The sequence below is a fragment of the Myotis brandtii genome, unplaced genomic scaffold (genome assembly GCF_000412655.1).
Source record: "Myotis brandtii unplaced genomic scaffold, ASM41265v1 scaffold893, whole genome shotgun sequence".
Classification (NCBI taxonomy): domain Eukaryota; kingdom Metazoa; phylum Chordata; class Mammalia; order Chiroptera; family Vespertilionidae; genus Myotis; species Myotis brandtii.
Window position 1 is genome coordinate 780,395 of NW_005371660.1, and position 13,559 is coordinate 793,953.

General features: G+C 42.2%; 1 protein-coding gene across 1 annotated transcript in view; it reads left to right on the forward strand.

Annotated features, from left to right (window-relative positions):
• The window catches only part of PKHD1 (polycystic kidney and hepatic disease 1 (autosomal recessive)), a 438,226-nt gene that overhangs the window by 239,845 nt on the left and 184,822 nt on the right, over positions 1–13,559 (forward strand). The window contains exon 50 of the mRNA XM_014532447.1: positions 7,674–7,739. Coding sequence (XP_014387933.1) covers positions 7,674–7,739 — 66 coding nt within the window. The remainder of the gene's footprint in view (positions 1–7,673; positions 7,740–13,559) is intronic.

A 13,559-nucleotide genomic window follows, 5' to 3' on the forward strand; every position in this document is an offset into this window, starting at 1 on the left:
CTGAAAAGGGTCTCATTTTATTTTCCTTGACTAGATTTTGTTAGAGAGCTGAGATTCATGATCATATGACATATATGACATATTGTTCCCATGATTGAAATTTAATACCACTTAAGCAATTGCTACCCACAGAATAAGATAACCTCGCTCATTTAAAGAGATCTTGTAAGGAGATTGGTTCGGGTGGACTTTCTAAAGTCCCTGAGAATGCTGCCCACGGAGCCCCTTACAAAACAGACCACAAGTGAAGTACTGTGTGCTGTGGTTGTGTTAGGACCCGGAGGGGCAGTATTGGATGTGATTAACTATTATGGATGGTGGTTCTGAGATGTTACCTCTATGCCATGCTTGGGATGGGTAAGCCTGTAGAACAAGTGTTCTTTCTCATTTTCAAAGCCGGACTCAAAGCCAGCAAGCCCATCTCCCCATTTATACTATTTGATTCCCTGGCAGCTCCTGGCTCTGCCTGACACAGCCAGCTTCCCCCTGCCTCTCTCCCCGCTGTTGTTTTCCAGGGCGGTTTCAGTTCATGGTGAACTATTTTTATTTTTTAGTTACATTAACGCTATGAAATAATTAGTCAGCTAATTAATCTGGTTTACAAGCTTTGTAGGATTCTTCAGCTGTCAGTCAGGCCCCAGGCCCGAGGCCTACATCTCGTCTCAGCTCTCTTGCCCATGTGATTCCTGTTGCCATGGCTACTGGCTGCATCTGCTGACACCCCACTCTCTATTTATTGCTTAATTAAGAATTTCACGCTCAGCCCTTATCTGCCTCTAAGAACAAGCGCACACTGTTAAGAAATTCCAAATATAGGCCCAGGCACAAGGAAAGCCTTTCTTGCGGGCTTGGCTGGACGGAGCCCCTCTCAGGATCTTCTCGGCATCCCAGCCGCCACCCTTCAATCAAAAATCATTAAATGGGACAGAGATAATGAGCATGTCGCATATCAAAAGAAGGATGTTTGCTTGATCCCAAGGAGGAAAAGCTGCTTGTCTCCATCTCAGCTCCACTTCAAAGGGAGATGAGACCCCCTCTTCCGTGGGGCCTGATAAAGCCTCATTTGTTCTGGGCTTGACTTATGCAAAAGGTCTGGTATGTCCGAGTCCCATTGCACAGACGTGGCCTCCCCCCCACCTCTTGCCTCCACCTCCACCAGCCCCTGCCTGGCCTTCCGCACACTGCACACTCGTGTGTCAGCACTTAGGCAGCTGGGTCCCCCAGAGCATCAGGCGGAGCGTGTAATCACCGACTCTCCACCGACAATGGCCACTTGTAAGGGGGTGGCCAGGAGGAGGTCTTCCTCACAATAGGAACACAATTATTGCAGCTGCTGGGGAGGGCCAGGCTTCTTCCTGTAGAAATAGAATAGGACTTGCTCAAAACAGGGGACGAAGTGGGGGGGAGGTGGCGGGGGTGGAGATGGGGGGAGGAAACAATCTTGAGTTGATTATTCATATTCTGACTCCTGGAAGCCCCATGCGGAACCAGTGGGGTTCCAGCAGCTGCTCGTGCACAGCCCTCTGCTCATAATTGTACATTCTGTCAGGGGTCAACTTACTTTTGACCCTGTCCTTTCATATCGGTAAAAGGCTCTTCAGGACAAACTGTTGGGTTGTGGCAGGGTGCATTAAACACTCACAGGCCCTTCCACTTGCTTTCTCCCCCACCCAACCAGCAGCCGGTGATAAATTCATATCAGATGCTGAGCCATTCTCCACTGCCCTCCTGAGTTCACACAGCCCCCGCCCCGGCACCGCGATGCTGGGACAATGTGTGGGGCGGCAGCTGAGAGAGTCCGCCTGCTAGGCTCACAGGCTCCTGCGTACCACCTTTCTCTGATCGGACTGAAAAGGGACATGTGTAGCCAGGCTGGCTGATGCTTGTCTCCAAGTGTCCCCCTCGCCAAGATAAAGGCAGGCTGTTTGGCATGAAGCCGGGGCTGTTGTCCATGAGGGCAAGAGGGCTGAAGTAGGGAGACAGATGGACTGTATTGTCTGCGCCAGGTGCCCTGAAGAACTCAAGTCACAGGAGGCTCGGAAAAGATGCTGTTAACTTGCGAGCTGTGAAAATAAGGGATGTTTTCCTAAGTGTGCGGCTAGAAGATCATGGATACTGCTTAGGGTTTCTCTTTTCTCAGAGCGCCGAGGGCACCGGGCTGGAGCAGGCTGCTGCCTGGACCCTTCTGCTCTTGAGCTGGTCCAGAAGACCCTGAGCTGCTCCTTGGGATGGAATGCTGCTAGGGTCTAAGATGGAGAGTTGACTCAACTGGCTGCCAGGTCTCCTTGGGAGGATTTTATAAGCAGAACAGAATCGTAATTCTTTGAAACTCTGCAGACATGCCATGCTGTGTCCCTCTAAGGCAATCTATAGCATTCTAGTTAATAAATTAATTTACATTCTTATAGAAAACCCATTCCCACAAGATCCCCAAGGATTTTTACAGGTAATATGGCGAACTGACTTCAGGGAAATGCAGTAAACTTCATGGCAAAAATACAGAGAGTGGAACAGGAGCTGGAAAGGTGAGAAGGGATTTTGCCTCTTGATGACAAGCAACTTCTTCAAAAGGAAAAGGAAGGAAGAAAGGGAGGAATGGAAAGAAATAAGGAAGGAAGGAAAACTAAGAAGTCAGAATCAAATACTTTTTCTAGGGATCCCTGATGAAGGCACTAATGCTTAGTGACACTGGCAGCTACCCTTCGTTCACAAAGGGCTGGGCACAGGTGGCCATTAAAATGATCACCTCACATCTTATATTTTGGGAATATAACGTAGTTTGCAAGCTTTTGGTACAATTGATTAAAAGTAAGAAGTGTGAACATAAGGATCTCTTTTTTTATTTGGGTCTCCTCACTTGTTAAGAACACCTGCTTCTGAGAACAAACCACATTTTTGAGAGTATGGAGGAGAGAAGTTGTAAAATTCCTCAATTTGGTGCCTTCTAAGTGTGCCTCATGGGCAGACAGCTGGAATGCATGGTACCAGGCCCATCCCTCTAAGTGCTGGTTCTGTAGGTCTGCACAGGGCCCAGGAAATCACAGATGCCCCATAGGTGGCAAACATTTATCTGCATCAGAATAACAATTGTTATTGTGTGCTAAGTTAATTAAGAAGATTTAATTGAGCCGAAACCGGTTTGGCTCGGTGGATAGAGTGTCGGCCTGCGGACTCAAAGGTCCCAGGTTCGATTCCGGTCAAGGGCATGTACTTGGGTTGCGGGCACATCCCCAGTAGGAGATGTGCAGGAGGCAGCTGATCGATGTTTCTCTCTCATAGATGTTTCTAACTCTCTATCTCTCTCCCTTCCTCTCTGTAAAAAATCAATAAAATATATTAAAAAAAAAAAGAAGATTTAATTGAGCTAACTCTCAGGACTGTGGTTAATGCAGATCTATCTATCTGTTGGTGTCTCGGTCAAGTTCTTTTACTCTTACACTTAAAAAAAAATCACTCTTTCAAGGATGCATGTCCCTGGGGATAATAGAGGAATCAAAGGGGATCACAGAATTTTCATAAAATGTTTCTGTGAAGGTTTTTAAAAGATTCTGTGTTATAAAGGCCAAGGTAACTCTGTGACTGTCTCTAAAGCTGGAATCAGACAGCAGTGTGGTCTTGTGAACCAAACTTTACCCGCCCAGGGACCAACTGACAAGCCAGCCTTCTCTCCGTTTAAGTAATGGAGGCTAATGTCTGGGGAGCCAGGTCCAGTTCATTGAACAGGTAGGTAGAAACAGCAGTTGTGTGAGGCAGATCTGGGAAAAAAGGTGGTGGTAGAGGACAGGGCAAGCTAAGCTGAAAATGCAGAGAGAGGACCAAATCTGACAACAGCTAGAGAAGGCGAAGGCATGGGCCAGGGTGAGAATGGACCAAATCTGCAGACACAGATCACAGTGGCTGTTTTGTGTTCTCTCCATGTGTAGTCAATGGCTGACTCACCTATATGCATGTGGGCTGAACGAGAGCTCCTAATATGTGCCTACACCTGAAGGGCAAAGTGGGAATGGGAATATAAATAAAGAATGAAACAGGAAAGGAATCTATAACCTGCTAAGATGCCATGTGTTTCTTTCCATGTAGGTACCTATTTATCGCTCTAAATTCTAAGAGAGAATTATTCATTTTTCTCTTTCTTAGTGCTCCAGTGAGGATACAATTCGCCAGGCACAGCACATAGCTCTGGTGGGCACTGGTATCATTTCTAGCTGAGCAGCTCTCTTTCCTCTTACCGGGAGCTATTTTCTTAGCACTTTTCTCTCTTCCTCCTATCTGAGCTTGCTAGCTCAGATCATATAACACTTGTCAGCATAATTTGGCAATAATTGACCCATATACTTCTTTTCTTTTTGAGGACCAACCAGATATTCTTACAATCTGGGAAGGATCAACTGCAGTAAGTCTCCATTTATAAACAGAGCAGATTAACCATTCTCGTATTACAAACACAGAATCAGAAATCAAGCACTGAGAAAACATATGTACAATATCACAGCTTGTATAATGCTTTTAAACTCTTCCCGAGACAATACCTTTATTCTCAAATGATTTTCGTATTTATCCAAATTGGAAATGACACTTAACATTTACCCTGTCTTTTTAGAGTCAAAGCACTTAACAGATTTTAGCAGAGCTGGTTACATTGCTTACAGCTCTATACCATGGCTCATCGTGATTAGGCGCAGCTGTAAAAAGAATAAAAAGCGTATTTCTTGGGTTTTGTTATCTGGCTCTTAGAATCATAAGCATGTCATAATAACAGTGGCGAAAATAGCTGACTTTATTTTCCATTATGTGCCAGGCACTGCACTAAGTATATTACATTGCTTCATCTTTTCTTCCCAGTAACCTTTTGAGGTAGATAGTAGGATTATTCCCATTTTTTAGAGAAAGTGACTGAGGTTCAGATGGTGAGTAACTTGTCAGGTGCCCACATCTAGGAACTGAAAGACCCAGAATTCAAATTTAGGCTCTTGGACTCCAGTATCCACATTCTTCCCCACCACTCTCTATGGCACCACTCTCATGACGCAGCAATGGTGTTTGGAAAGAATTAGCCTTCCAAGCCATGCTCACGTGCTCTGACCCAGTCCGCAGAAGGGCATGTATAGGTAGTGGTGGGATAGAAAACCAGACTTTTCTAATCTTTTCTACTTTTGATAACTTTCCTCCATTTCCACTGGCACAGAAACTAATTTTCTTAGATTGAATGATAGTCACACACTTGCTTGAATGAAGTGAGCAATAGCTTTTCAATGTACCCTTTCAGTGTCTGTTTAGGGGCAGAAGATTTAGAGGAGGTGGGAACCTTTTGTTCAGCTGCGTGTGTAGCAGCTGAACAAGGTCAATGGCCACTCAGTTCAGAAGCTGTTGGTACAGAGCTACAGCCGTGAGAGCTCCCTGAGCCAGGAAGCCTTGGTTGACCAAGAACAGGACCAGGGCAAGTGACTTAGTGAATGAAAGGACATGTGGAACAGCCTGTGTTGGGAGTTAGGTATGTTGAGGGTTAGCCTTTTCAGTTTTAAGGTTACTCATCATGATGATAACTATAATGTGCTGTAAGTACAGTATCTTTTTCACCAGGGGATTTTGGATATATTGCTTATGTTCCTGCTACTTCAGATTTCATCATCTACCTAGTGGGGAAAATTGTTTCTATTCTACCCTTCCTCCACCCATTCCTCTTGTAAGTTAAATAAATCTATAAAATGACTAGAGTGGCTTGAAAAACACCTTTATAGGAAACTTTACTTCTTCTCTTTCTTTACCTCAGTGGCTGGGTCTTAGGGAGAGGGCAGGGATGCCCTGAAATCTACAACCTCCTGGAAACTGTTAACAAGGATGACTTTTATAATATCTCTAAGTGAACTGACTTCCCTTTCCAAATGATTCCTGGAATTTATTCTCATTTTCCTTTCTTAGAGTTTGATTCTGTTATAATATTTCAATTCCTTTTGCAGAAGGGTATTCTATTATTACCGCCTTTGCTTGATTTTAGATATCATCTTGTTCATATTCTCTTTTGCTTCTCTTTCCGTTTGAGCTTAACTTTTGTAGTATTTTGTTTTTTGGTTCCTTAAGAGGATTCTTTCCTACCTTTATTTGTTTAACTTGTTGAAATTGTCAGTTAAGTCCTGGGTATCCAGGGTGGAGCACTATAAACTTAGGATTTCTAGATTGTTCCATGAAAATTAAGTATCCAGCAATGTTTAATGTCCTAAAGTACATGAGAAAAATCTCTTCCTGTAAGATTTAAAGACAAAGCAAACTAACAATGGATGCAATTGTTATCCTAAATTAACCACAGTTGGTGCTGGATAAATATTTGCTACATTGAGAGCTAGCTTAGGATAAATATCACAGTATTATTTTAAAGAACTTTTTAACTTTAGGAAATGCATAGATCAGTGTGAGCAGAAGTGGATAAGTTAAACATTCTAGAATAAAAAAAGAGATAAGATGCTAGGCTAGTGGCTTTATTGTCATTATTACTAAAGGCAGAAAAGTGGGTGAACTATGGAATAGGACAGAGAGACAATATAAGTGAGGTCTTAGAAGTAGTGATGAAGTAGAACATGGAAAAGAACATGCTGGCCATTATACCTGACAAACTCAGCATTTTATAATGGGAAGAAATTAAAATGAGAACAATTATCAATGTGAATAGAAGAATAGGAGAGGTCTCATCATAGATTCCTTTGGGGATGATTTTCTTTGTAATATTCAAAATCCTATGCTTTATAATTAGGAAGAATGATCCTTGTTCTATTTCATTCTGTGGTGGAGGAAGGGCTCAAGGTCCCAGGGAATGGCCAACGGAGAGCGTGGGTTTGGCCAACGTCTCAAGGCTGCAGCCTTTAGCAGCACCGGGCCCTCCAGTGGTGGGGAGGTGCTGGCTCCCATGACATCTGATAAGGCAGAAAGGTAATTAACCAATAAGAGACAAGGTGTTACTGAAAAGTGGAGTTCGGGCACCTGATTACTAATTAATCAGGCGTGAGAGCACCTTGTAGATGCATTCACTATTTAATTATAGCAGCCTCTCTTGGCAAAGGAGCATATGTTCCCAGCTTAATCTACTGGTTTATACTGACATCAAATTGTCATTATCAGAAAGAATCAGGCCTTTTGATTATTTCCACTAATTTATTGAACACTTAAAATTAATGAACCTCAGGCCTTTTAAATGTACTCAGTTGGTTTGGAAGATGGGAGGGAAAAGGGGGGTGGGGTGGAGAAAAGCCTTCATTAAAAGGACAATTTGTTTGGATAAAGGTAAAGCAAATACATTTCATGGGTGATCTGAACTCTATTGCTAAAAATCATGAACTCTTCAAGCTGAGCTTTCAAAATGACAGAGAGGAAATAGGGTATGAGGTGTGCCCTGCTGCCCAACATTGGCTTCCAAAGGACATATGGCTAAAGGTTTTTATAGCCTATTTATGTGCCAAATCTCTAGGAGACCTCACTGCAGTTAAGTTTAATGAAATAAAAGCAGTGAAAATCAAATGTTGGAAATCAATTGTTAGACTAACTAATAAGGATTTTATTTTTTATTTTGAAAATTTAGTTATGTTGGGGAGAATATAGCACAAAGCCTCCTTTCTCACATATGAATGTCTTTCATATTAAGACACTCTTTGCATCACATCCAAGTTGTGGCTTTTTGTCTTCAGTTTCAGGTGAAGGTCAAGTCCAAGTGATTGTCCAGGTGAAGGAAGGTGTGCCCCCAACTATTTCAGGTGAGTATTAATCCACAAAGTAGAAGTGCCCGGCACATCACAATGTCCTCCAATAATAGTTCCACAAATTCTTCCCATCATATTGTTTGTAAACAGGCAGGTATCAGTCCTAATGGTTTTATGCCTAACAGCTCTCTATTGTGTCAGCCCTATAGCTAAGGTGTGTTTGTATGTTAAAGAAAGATATACGAAGGGCACATTTCAAAACATTGGAAAGTAAGAATGAAAAGATGTAAATAAGCACATTTTATAAATTATGGACCAGATGTGCACACAGGAGTTCAGATCTGCAGATGGGCCATTAGGCCCCCAACAAACGGAAAGAAAAATTCACGGTATCTCAAACCTTTAATTGTTCCCAGTAATTTCAGGAAATCAGGGTAAACAAACCATCCCCAAAGTCAGATGGTTCTGTGAAATCTTTCTAACTCATAAAAGCCAAATTTTCAAAGACGAAATGACTCATAAGCACCTTCTAATGTGTTTCATTGTTTGTTTTTGTTTATCCTGAGTCAATTTACCTATACATTGGCAGCAGGGAGAAATCTTTTCAAAGGCTGAGTTTTCCTTTGATTCCCAGTGGCATTTTTGTCATACATCAGAGCAGAACCCATGCTAATCAGAAAATGGTAATTCCTCCATTGAAATGAATAAATAATTGAAGTAAAACTATAAAGTAGAAGTACTGATGGTTGCTAATCCATGCTTATTGGACTAGAAAAAATGTGATTCTTTGTTTTCATAACTATTTCTGCTCTGTCATAGCATTTTGATCTTTGTAGCCCAGATCTTCCCTTCCCTTCCCTTCCCTTTCCCTTTCCCTTTCCCTTTCCCTCCCCTTCCCTTCCCTTCCCTTCCCTTCCCTTCCCTTTCCTCCCATCCCCTCCCCTCCCCTCCCCTTCCTTTCTCTTTTCTTTTGAAATAACTAAGAGGCTTTATTCATTCTCATCATGAAGCAACTTCTTTTTCTATTTGTAAATTTAAAAAAATTTATCTTTCAATTATAGTTGATGTACAATATCATATTAGTTTCAGGTGTACAGCATAGTGATGAGACGTTTATATATTGTATGAAGTGATACCCCCGATGAATCTGGTATCCATCTGGCACCATACATAGTTATTACATGATCATGGACTATACTCTCTATTTTGTACTTTACATCCCCATGATTATTTTCATAACTGGCAATTTGTACTTCTTAGTCCCTTTCACCTTTTTCTATCATCTTCCTAACACCTCTTCCATTTGGCGACCATCAGTTTGTTCTCTGTATCTATGAGTTTGTTTCTATTTTATTCTAGGTGGCTCATAAAAGCCTTAATAATTGAGTGCCTCTCATGTGAGTTACAAAAGGATATAGCAATGGGCAATGGTCTTTGACTTTATGGGGTCTTATGGTCACTTGGAATGTCCAATGACTGACTAAATTTCCTTTAAAATAACTGCTATTAAGGGAAAGTATCTTACAGTTCTCTCTTCTCTGAAAGTTCTGTGTTCAAAATCCCCAAAAAAGAGATGAGATCAGTTAGGTAAGTCCCCATTTTGTAAAGAATCTAGCTATTGGGGAAGCTCTTATGCTAGGACCCTTCAGAGGATACTGGGCCATTTATGGTGGCCATTCCTGGTTCAACCAGCTGTAGCCAGAGTGGCCACTGCACTTGGTATGAAGATTTCTGTATGAAGGACTCTTTGGAAGGACACTGTGGGTGGCCGGCATCCAAAGACTTTTCAGCAGGGTCAGTTTAACTGGAAGATGCCTCATTTGGTTTGTCAATTACAACATGATGAATAAATAGAAAGCCAATGCTTTATGGAATTGTAGACTTTTAATAAGGGAAGAAACGTCATAGGCTGTCCTATCCAATTGCCTCATTTTATGAATGAAAGCATCAGAGCCTAGAGATTAAGGTTTACTTGGTCATATCAGTAGTGAGTGGTTAACCTGGACGAGAACTCAGTTTCCCAGCTCATTCTAATGTTCTTTCTGCTTTACCATATACTTGCTAAAGTGCTTAAACTCCCTTTTATGGCATATGTGAATTTATGAATTAGATCAGAACCAATTACATATAGCCAGTTTTTCTAGCCTATAAGTTTAGGACAGAAAACTACCCCCAAATGCAGGGAGTTACAGAGTTAGTACATAACCATTCTTTAGAAATAAATTCAGATATTAATGTGGTTCTCAGACATAGGGTGATTTCCATAGTTTAGGGCCGTGGTTGGCAAACTGCAGCTCATGAGCCACATGCGGCTCTTTAGCACCTTGAGTGTGGCTCTTCCTAAGCCTTAGGAGTACCCTAATTAAGTTAATAACAGTGTACCTACCTATATAGTTTAAGTTTAAAAAATTTGGCTCTCAAAAGAAATTTCAGTCATTGTACTGTTGATATTTGGCTCTGTTGACTAATGAGTTTGCCGACCACAGGTTAGGGTATATGCAAATGGAAAAATTTAAATAAATATGGGTGTATTTTGTGTAATGAATAGCTCTATGAAAAACAGTAAAATTATTGCAGTATCGAAAATTCTTTTTCCCCCAGCAAACATTTATTTTTAAGCTTTTGTTTTATTTCAGACTTACAGAAAATTTGCAAGAGTAGTACAAAGAATTTCCATATATGTTTAACCTAATTTCCCCCAATATTAATGTTTTACCAATTAACATTATCGAAAATTTTTGATCAAAACAAGAATGGAATAATTCATGGAGTTCTATCTATATGTTAACCTATTCAGAGATTCAATAGAGTTGTAATGTAGATGAAACATTTTGGGTTAAGGTTTCCTGCTGCAGAGAGCATCTTAGCTCACTCATTTAACTGAAGGCTTATTCTGTGTACAAGATTGTGCTGGTCTCTGCGGGAATCATGAGCAGGAAACTAGAGACAGCAGAAGTTAGGGGACATATGGGCCAGTTATGGGGAGAGCAGAGGAGGTGATGTGATGTAAATTGTTGTTTGAGTACTTAGTGGTTTGGGGTATAGATTTATGTGAATTTGGGTCAAGATGGTACCTAGTTTTCTGAATACCCCAGTGAAGGTCTTTCATGCTCCCCCAACACTGTGGCTTTATTGGTTTCCTCTCAGTGCCCATGATGATTTATAAAAGATGGGAGGCAAGGGGATGGGTAAGCGAAGCAAACACTTTGATGGAAGATAAAAATATTTCTGAAGAGGCTTTTCCTCAACCGTGTTGTTTCTTGAATGGGCGCTAATTTCAAATGCTGTCCATAGTCATATGAGAACATTGAGATGATCAGATATTCTCTCCCTAAATTTGCCAACCCTTGTCCCAGAGATCTAAGTTTATTTCCTTTTTTCTGGTCTCTGAGAATCTGTCGCCCTTCTCCTGTTTAAAGTCAGCCCATCTCTTCCAGCACTTTCTGAACTTTGTGCCATCAGGAAATAACTTTGTCTTATGTAGTTAACCTGCCCTTCTTTATTGGCTCCTTTGTGTATTGCTTCCCAATTAAAATAAAACAAAACAAAATTTATGAATACTTAACTAATCCTTCTCTAGTTGATATCTCATCTTCAAACTTCTCTAAATAGCTCCCTCTTCATGAAGAGCCATAAAAAGCTGGGGCAGATGAAGGATTAGGGTGGAAAGGGCAATATGTAGCTGAGATATAGGAAGTTTGAACCACCTCAAATTTTGGTTGTTGTTGCATGACAGATCTGTAGAGGAAAGCAGGGCGAGGCTTCACTCCAAATGGTGGTCCTGACAAAAATTTATGGACTCCAGTTTCAAGATAAATCTAACTTATCTAAAGGTTGGGAAGGCAGATCAGAGGCTGAGAGTCTCAAAGTTTAAAGGTTCCTCAGGAAGCTCTGTGGATATTCGGACCCAGTGTCTTCCTTGCTTCTCTCCACTGCGTCCCTCAATCCACTGTAATCCACAGTGGTTTCCCCCTTGAGAACTCCTCCACTGGGACTTCCCTCACCCTGAGCACTCATGCCCTGGTCGCCTAGTTCAATAGCCACTTCTTGTTCCTTCTCTCATCAGAAATTTGCTATTAACAAGGTCACTTTTTTTTTTTCCCCTTTGGACATTTATTTCCTAGGTTTCCAAGAAATTCTCTCCTGGTTCTCCCCGAATACCTCTGACTGCTTCTTCTTTCACTGTCAGAGGCTCTTTTTCTCTCCTCACTTTTCTATATTAATAATAGTCATGTAGAAGCTAGGTAGTAACTGTATGGGAATCTAATAACCTTATGCAGGAGGATAAGATGTTTCCTTATCCATTCACTGTATAGATTGTATAGAATAATCAAATTCCTTCATAATAACATCCCTTGGGACAGTTACCTTAAGATTTATTTTGTTCAATTAAAGACATTTTTAGCCTTTGTATAAATGAGAGTGAAGATGACTAAAGGGAAGAATGTTTGTTTCCCACATCTGCAATATAAAATTGAAGTAATTATGGGTTTTTGAGGTTTGGCATAGGGTTTTGAAGAACCTAGTCATTGCCTGTTTAAAATATCACTGGAAATAAGGCTTCAGGACATCTTTTTTTCTGGTGTTTGTGGTTCTAGTTAGTGGCCATTTCAACAAATGTTCCCACCCTATCCCCACTTGAATATTTAGGGTGTAGTATTGGAAATGAGTAAATATTGGGAGGAAACTTAGGAAGGTATTACAGTATTAGTTTTTATAAAATATAGAGAGAGCCTCTTCTGAGTGAGGCTTGTTTCTAGACATTGCCTGATTTCCATGATATGGGACATGTTTTATGCTAATTAAATTGCCTAGGATATCTACTTGACATCTATCTATCTATCTATCTATCTACCTACCTACCTACCTATCTCTATATCTAACTCTCCATCATTTGAAATTATCCTGGGGCCCTAATTAGACCATGTCTTCCTGGGGAGTTGGGTTCAAAACAATTGGGTGTTCCCTATGGTTCTGGCCGCAAACTTTTCTCTTTTCACACCACAGACTCTGGAACTATCACAAATATCCTCAGTTTCAAATACGGCCTCTTGGGCTGATGACACCAAAATCCATCTCTCTGACTCAGAACCCTTTTCCATCCTTCAGATTCATATCCATTCCCTGCTTGCTGTATATTTTCACCTGGAGGCCTCATAGGCACCCCAAACTCCATATGGCCAAAAGAGAATTCATTATTACACCAGAGGCCCGGTGCACAAAATTTTGTCCACTCGTTGGTGGTGGGGGGGGGGGTCCCTCAGCCCAGCCTGTGCCCTCTTGCAGTCTGGGACCCCTTGGGGGATGTCCACCTGCTGGCTTAGGCCTGCTCCCTGGGGGATCAGACCTAAGCTGGCAGTCAGACATCGCTCTGGCAGCCCGGGAGCCCTCAGGGGATGTCCACTTGCAACGGGGAGTAGGCCTAAGCTGCAGTCGGACATCCTTAGTGCTGCTGAGTAGGCGGGAGAGGCTCCCACCGCTGTGCTGGCAGCCGTCAGCCTGGCTTGTGGCTGAGCAGAGCTCCCCCTGTGGGAGCGCACTGACCACTAGGGGGCATCTCCTGCATTGAGCGTCTGCCCCCTGGTGGTCAGTGTGTGTCATAGTGACCAGTCATTCCCAGTCGTTCTGCTGTTAGGGTCAATTTGCATATTACCCTTTTAGTATATAGGATAGAGGCCTGGTGCACAAGTGGGGGCCGGCTGGTTTGCCCTGAAGGTTGTCCCAGATCAGGGAAGGGGTCCCCCTGGGGTTCATGGCCAGCCTGGGTGAGGGGCTGAGGGCCGTTTTTAGGCTGGCCACACCCCCTTCAGAGTGGGGGTCCCCACTGGTGTGCCTGGCCAGCCTGGGTGAGGGGCTGATGGCTTTTTGCAGGCT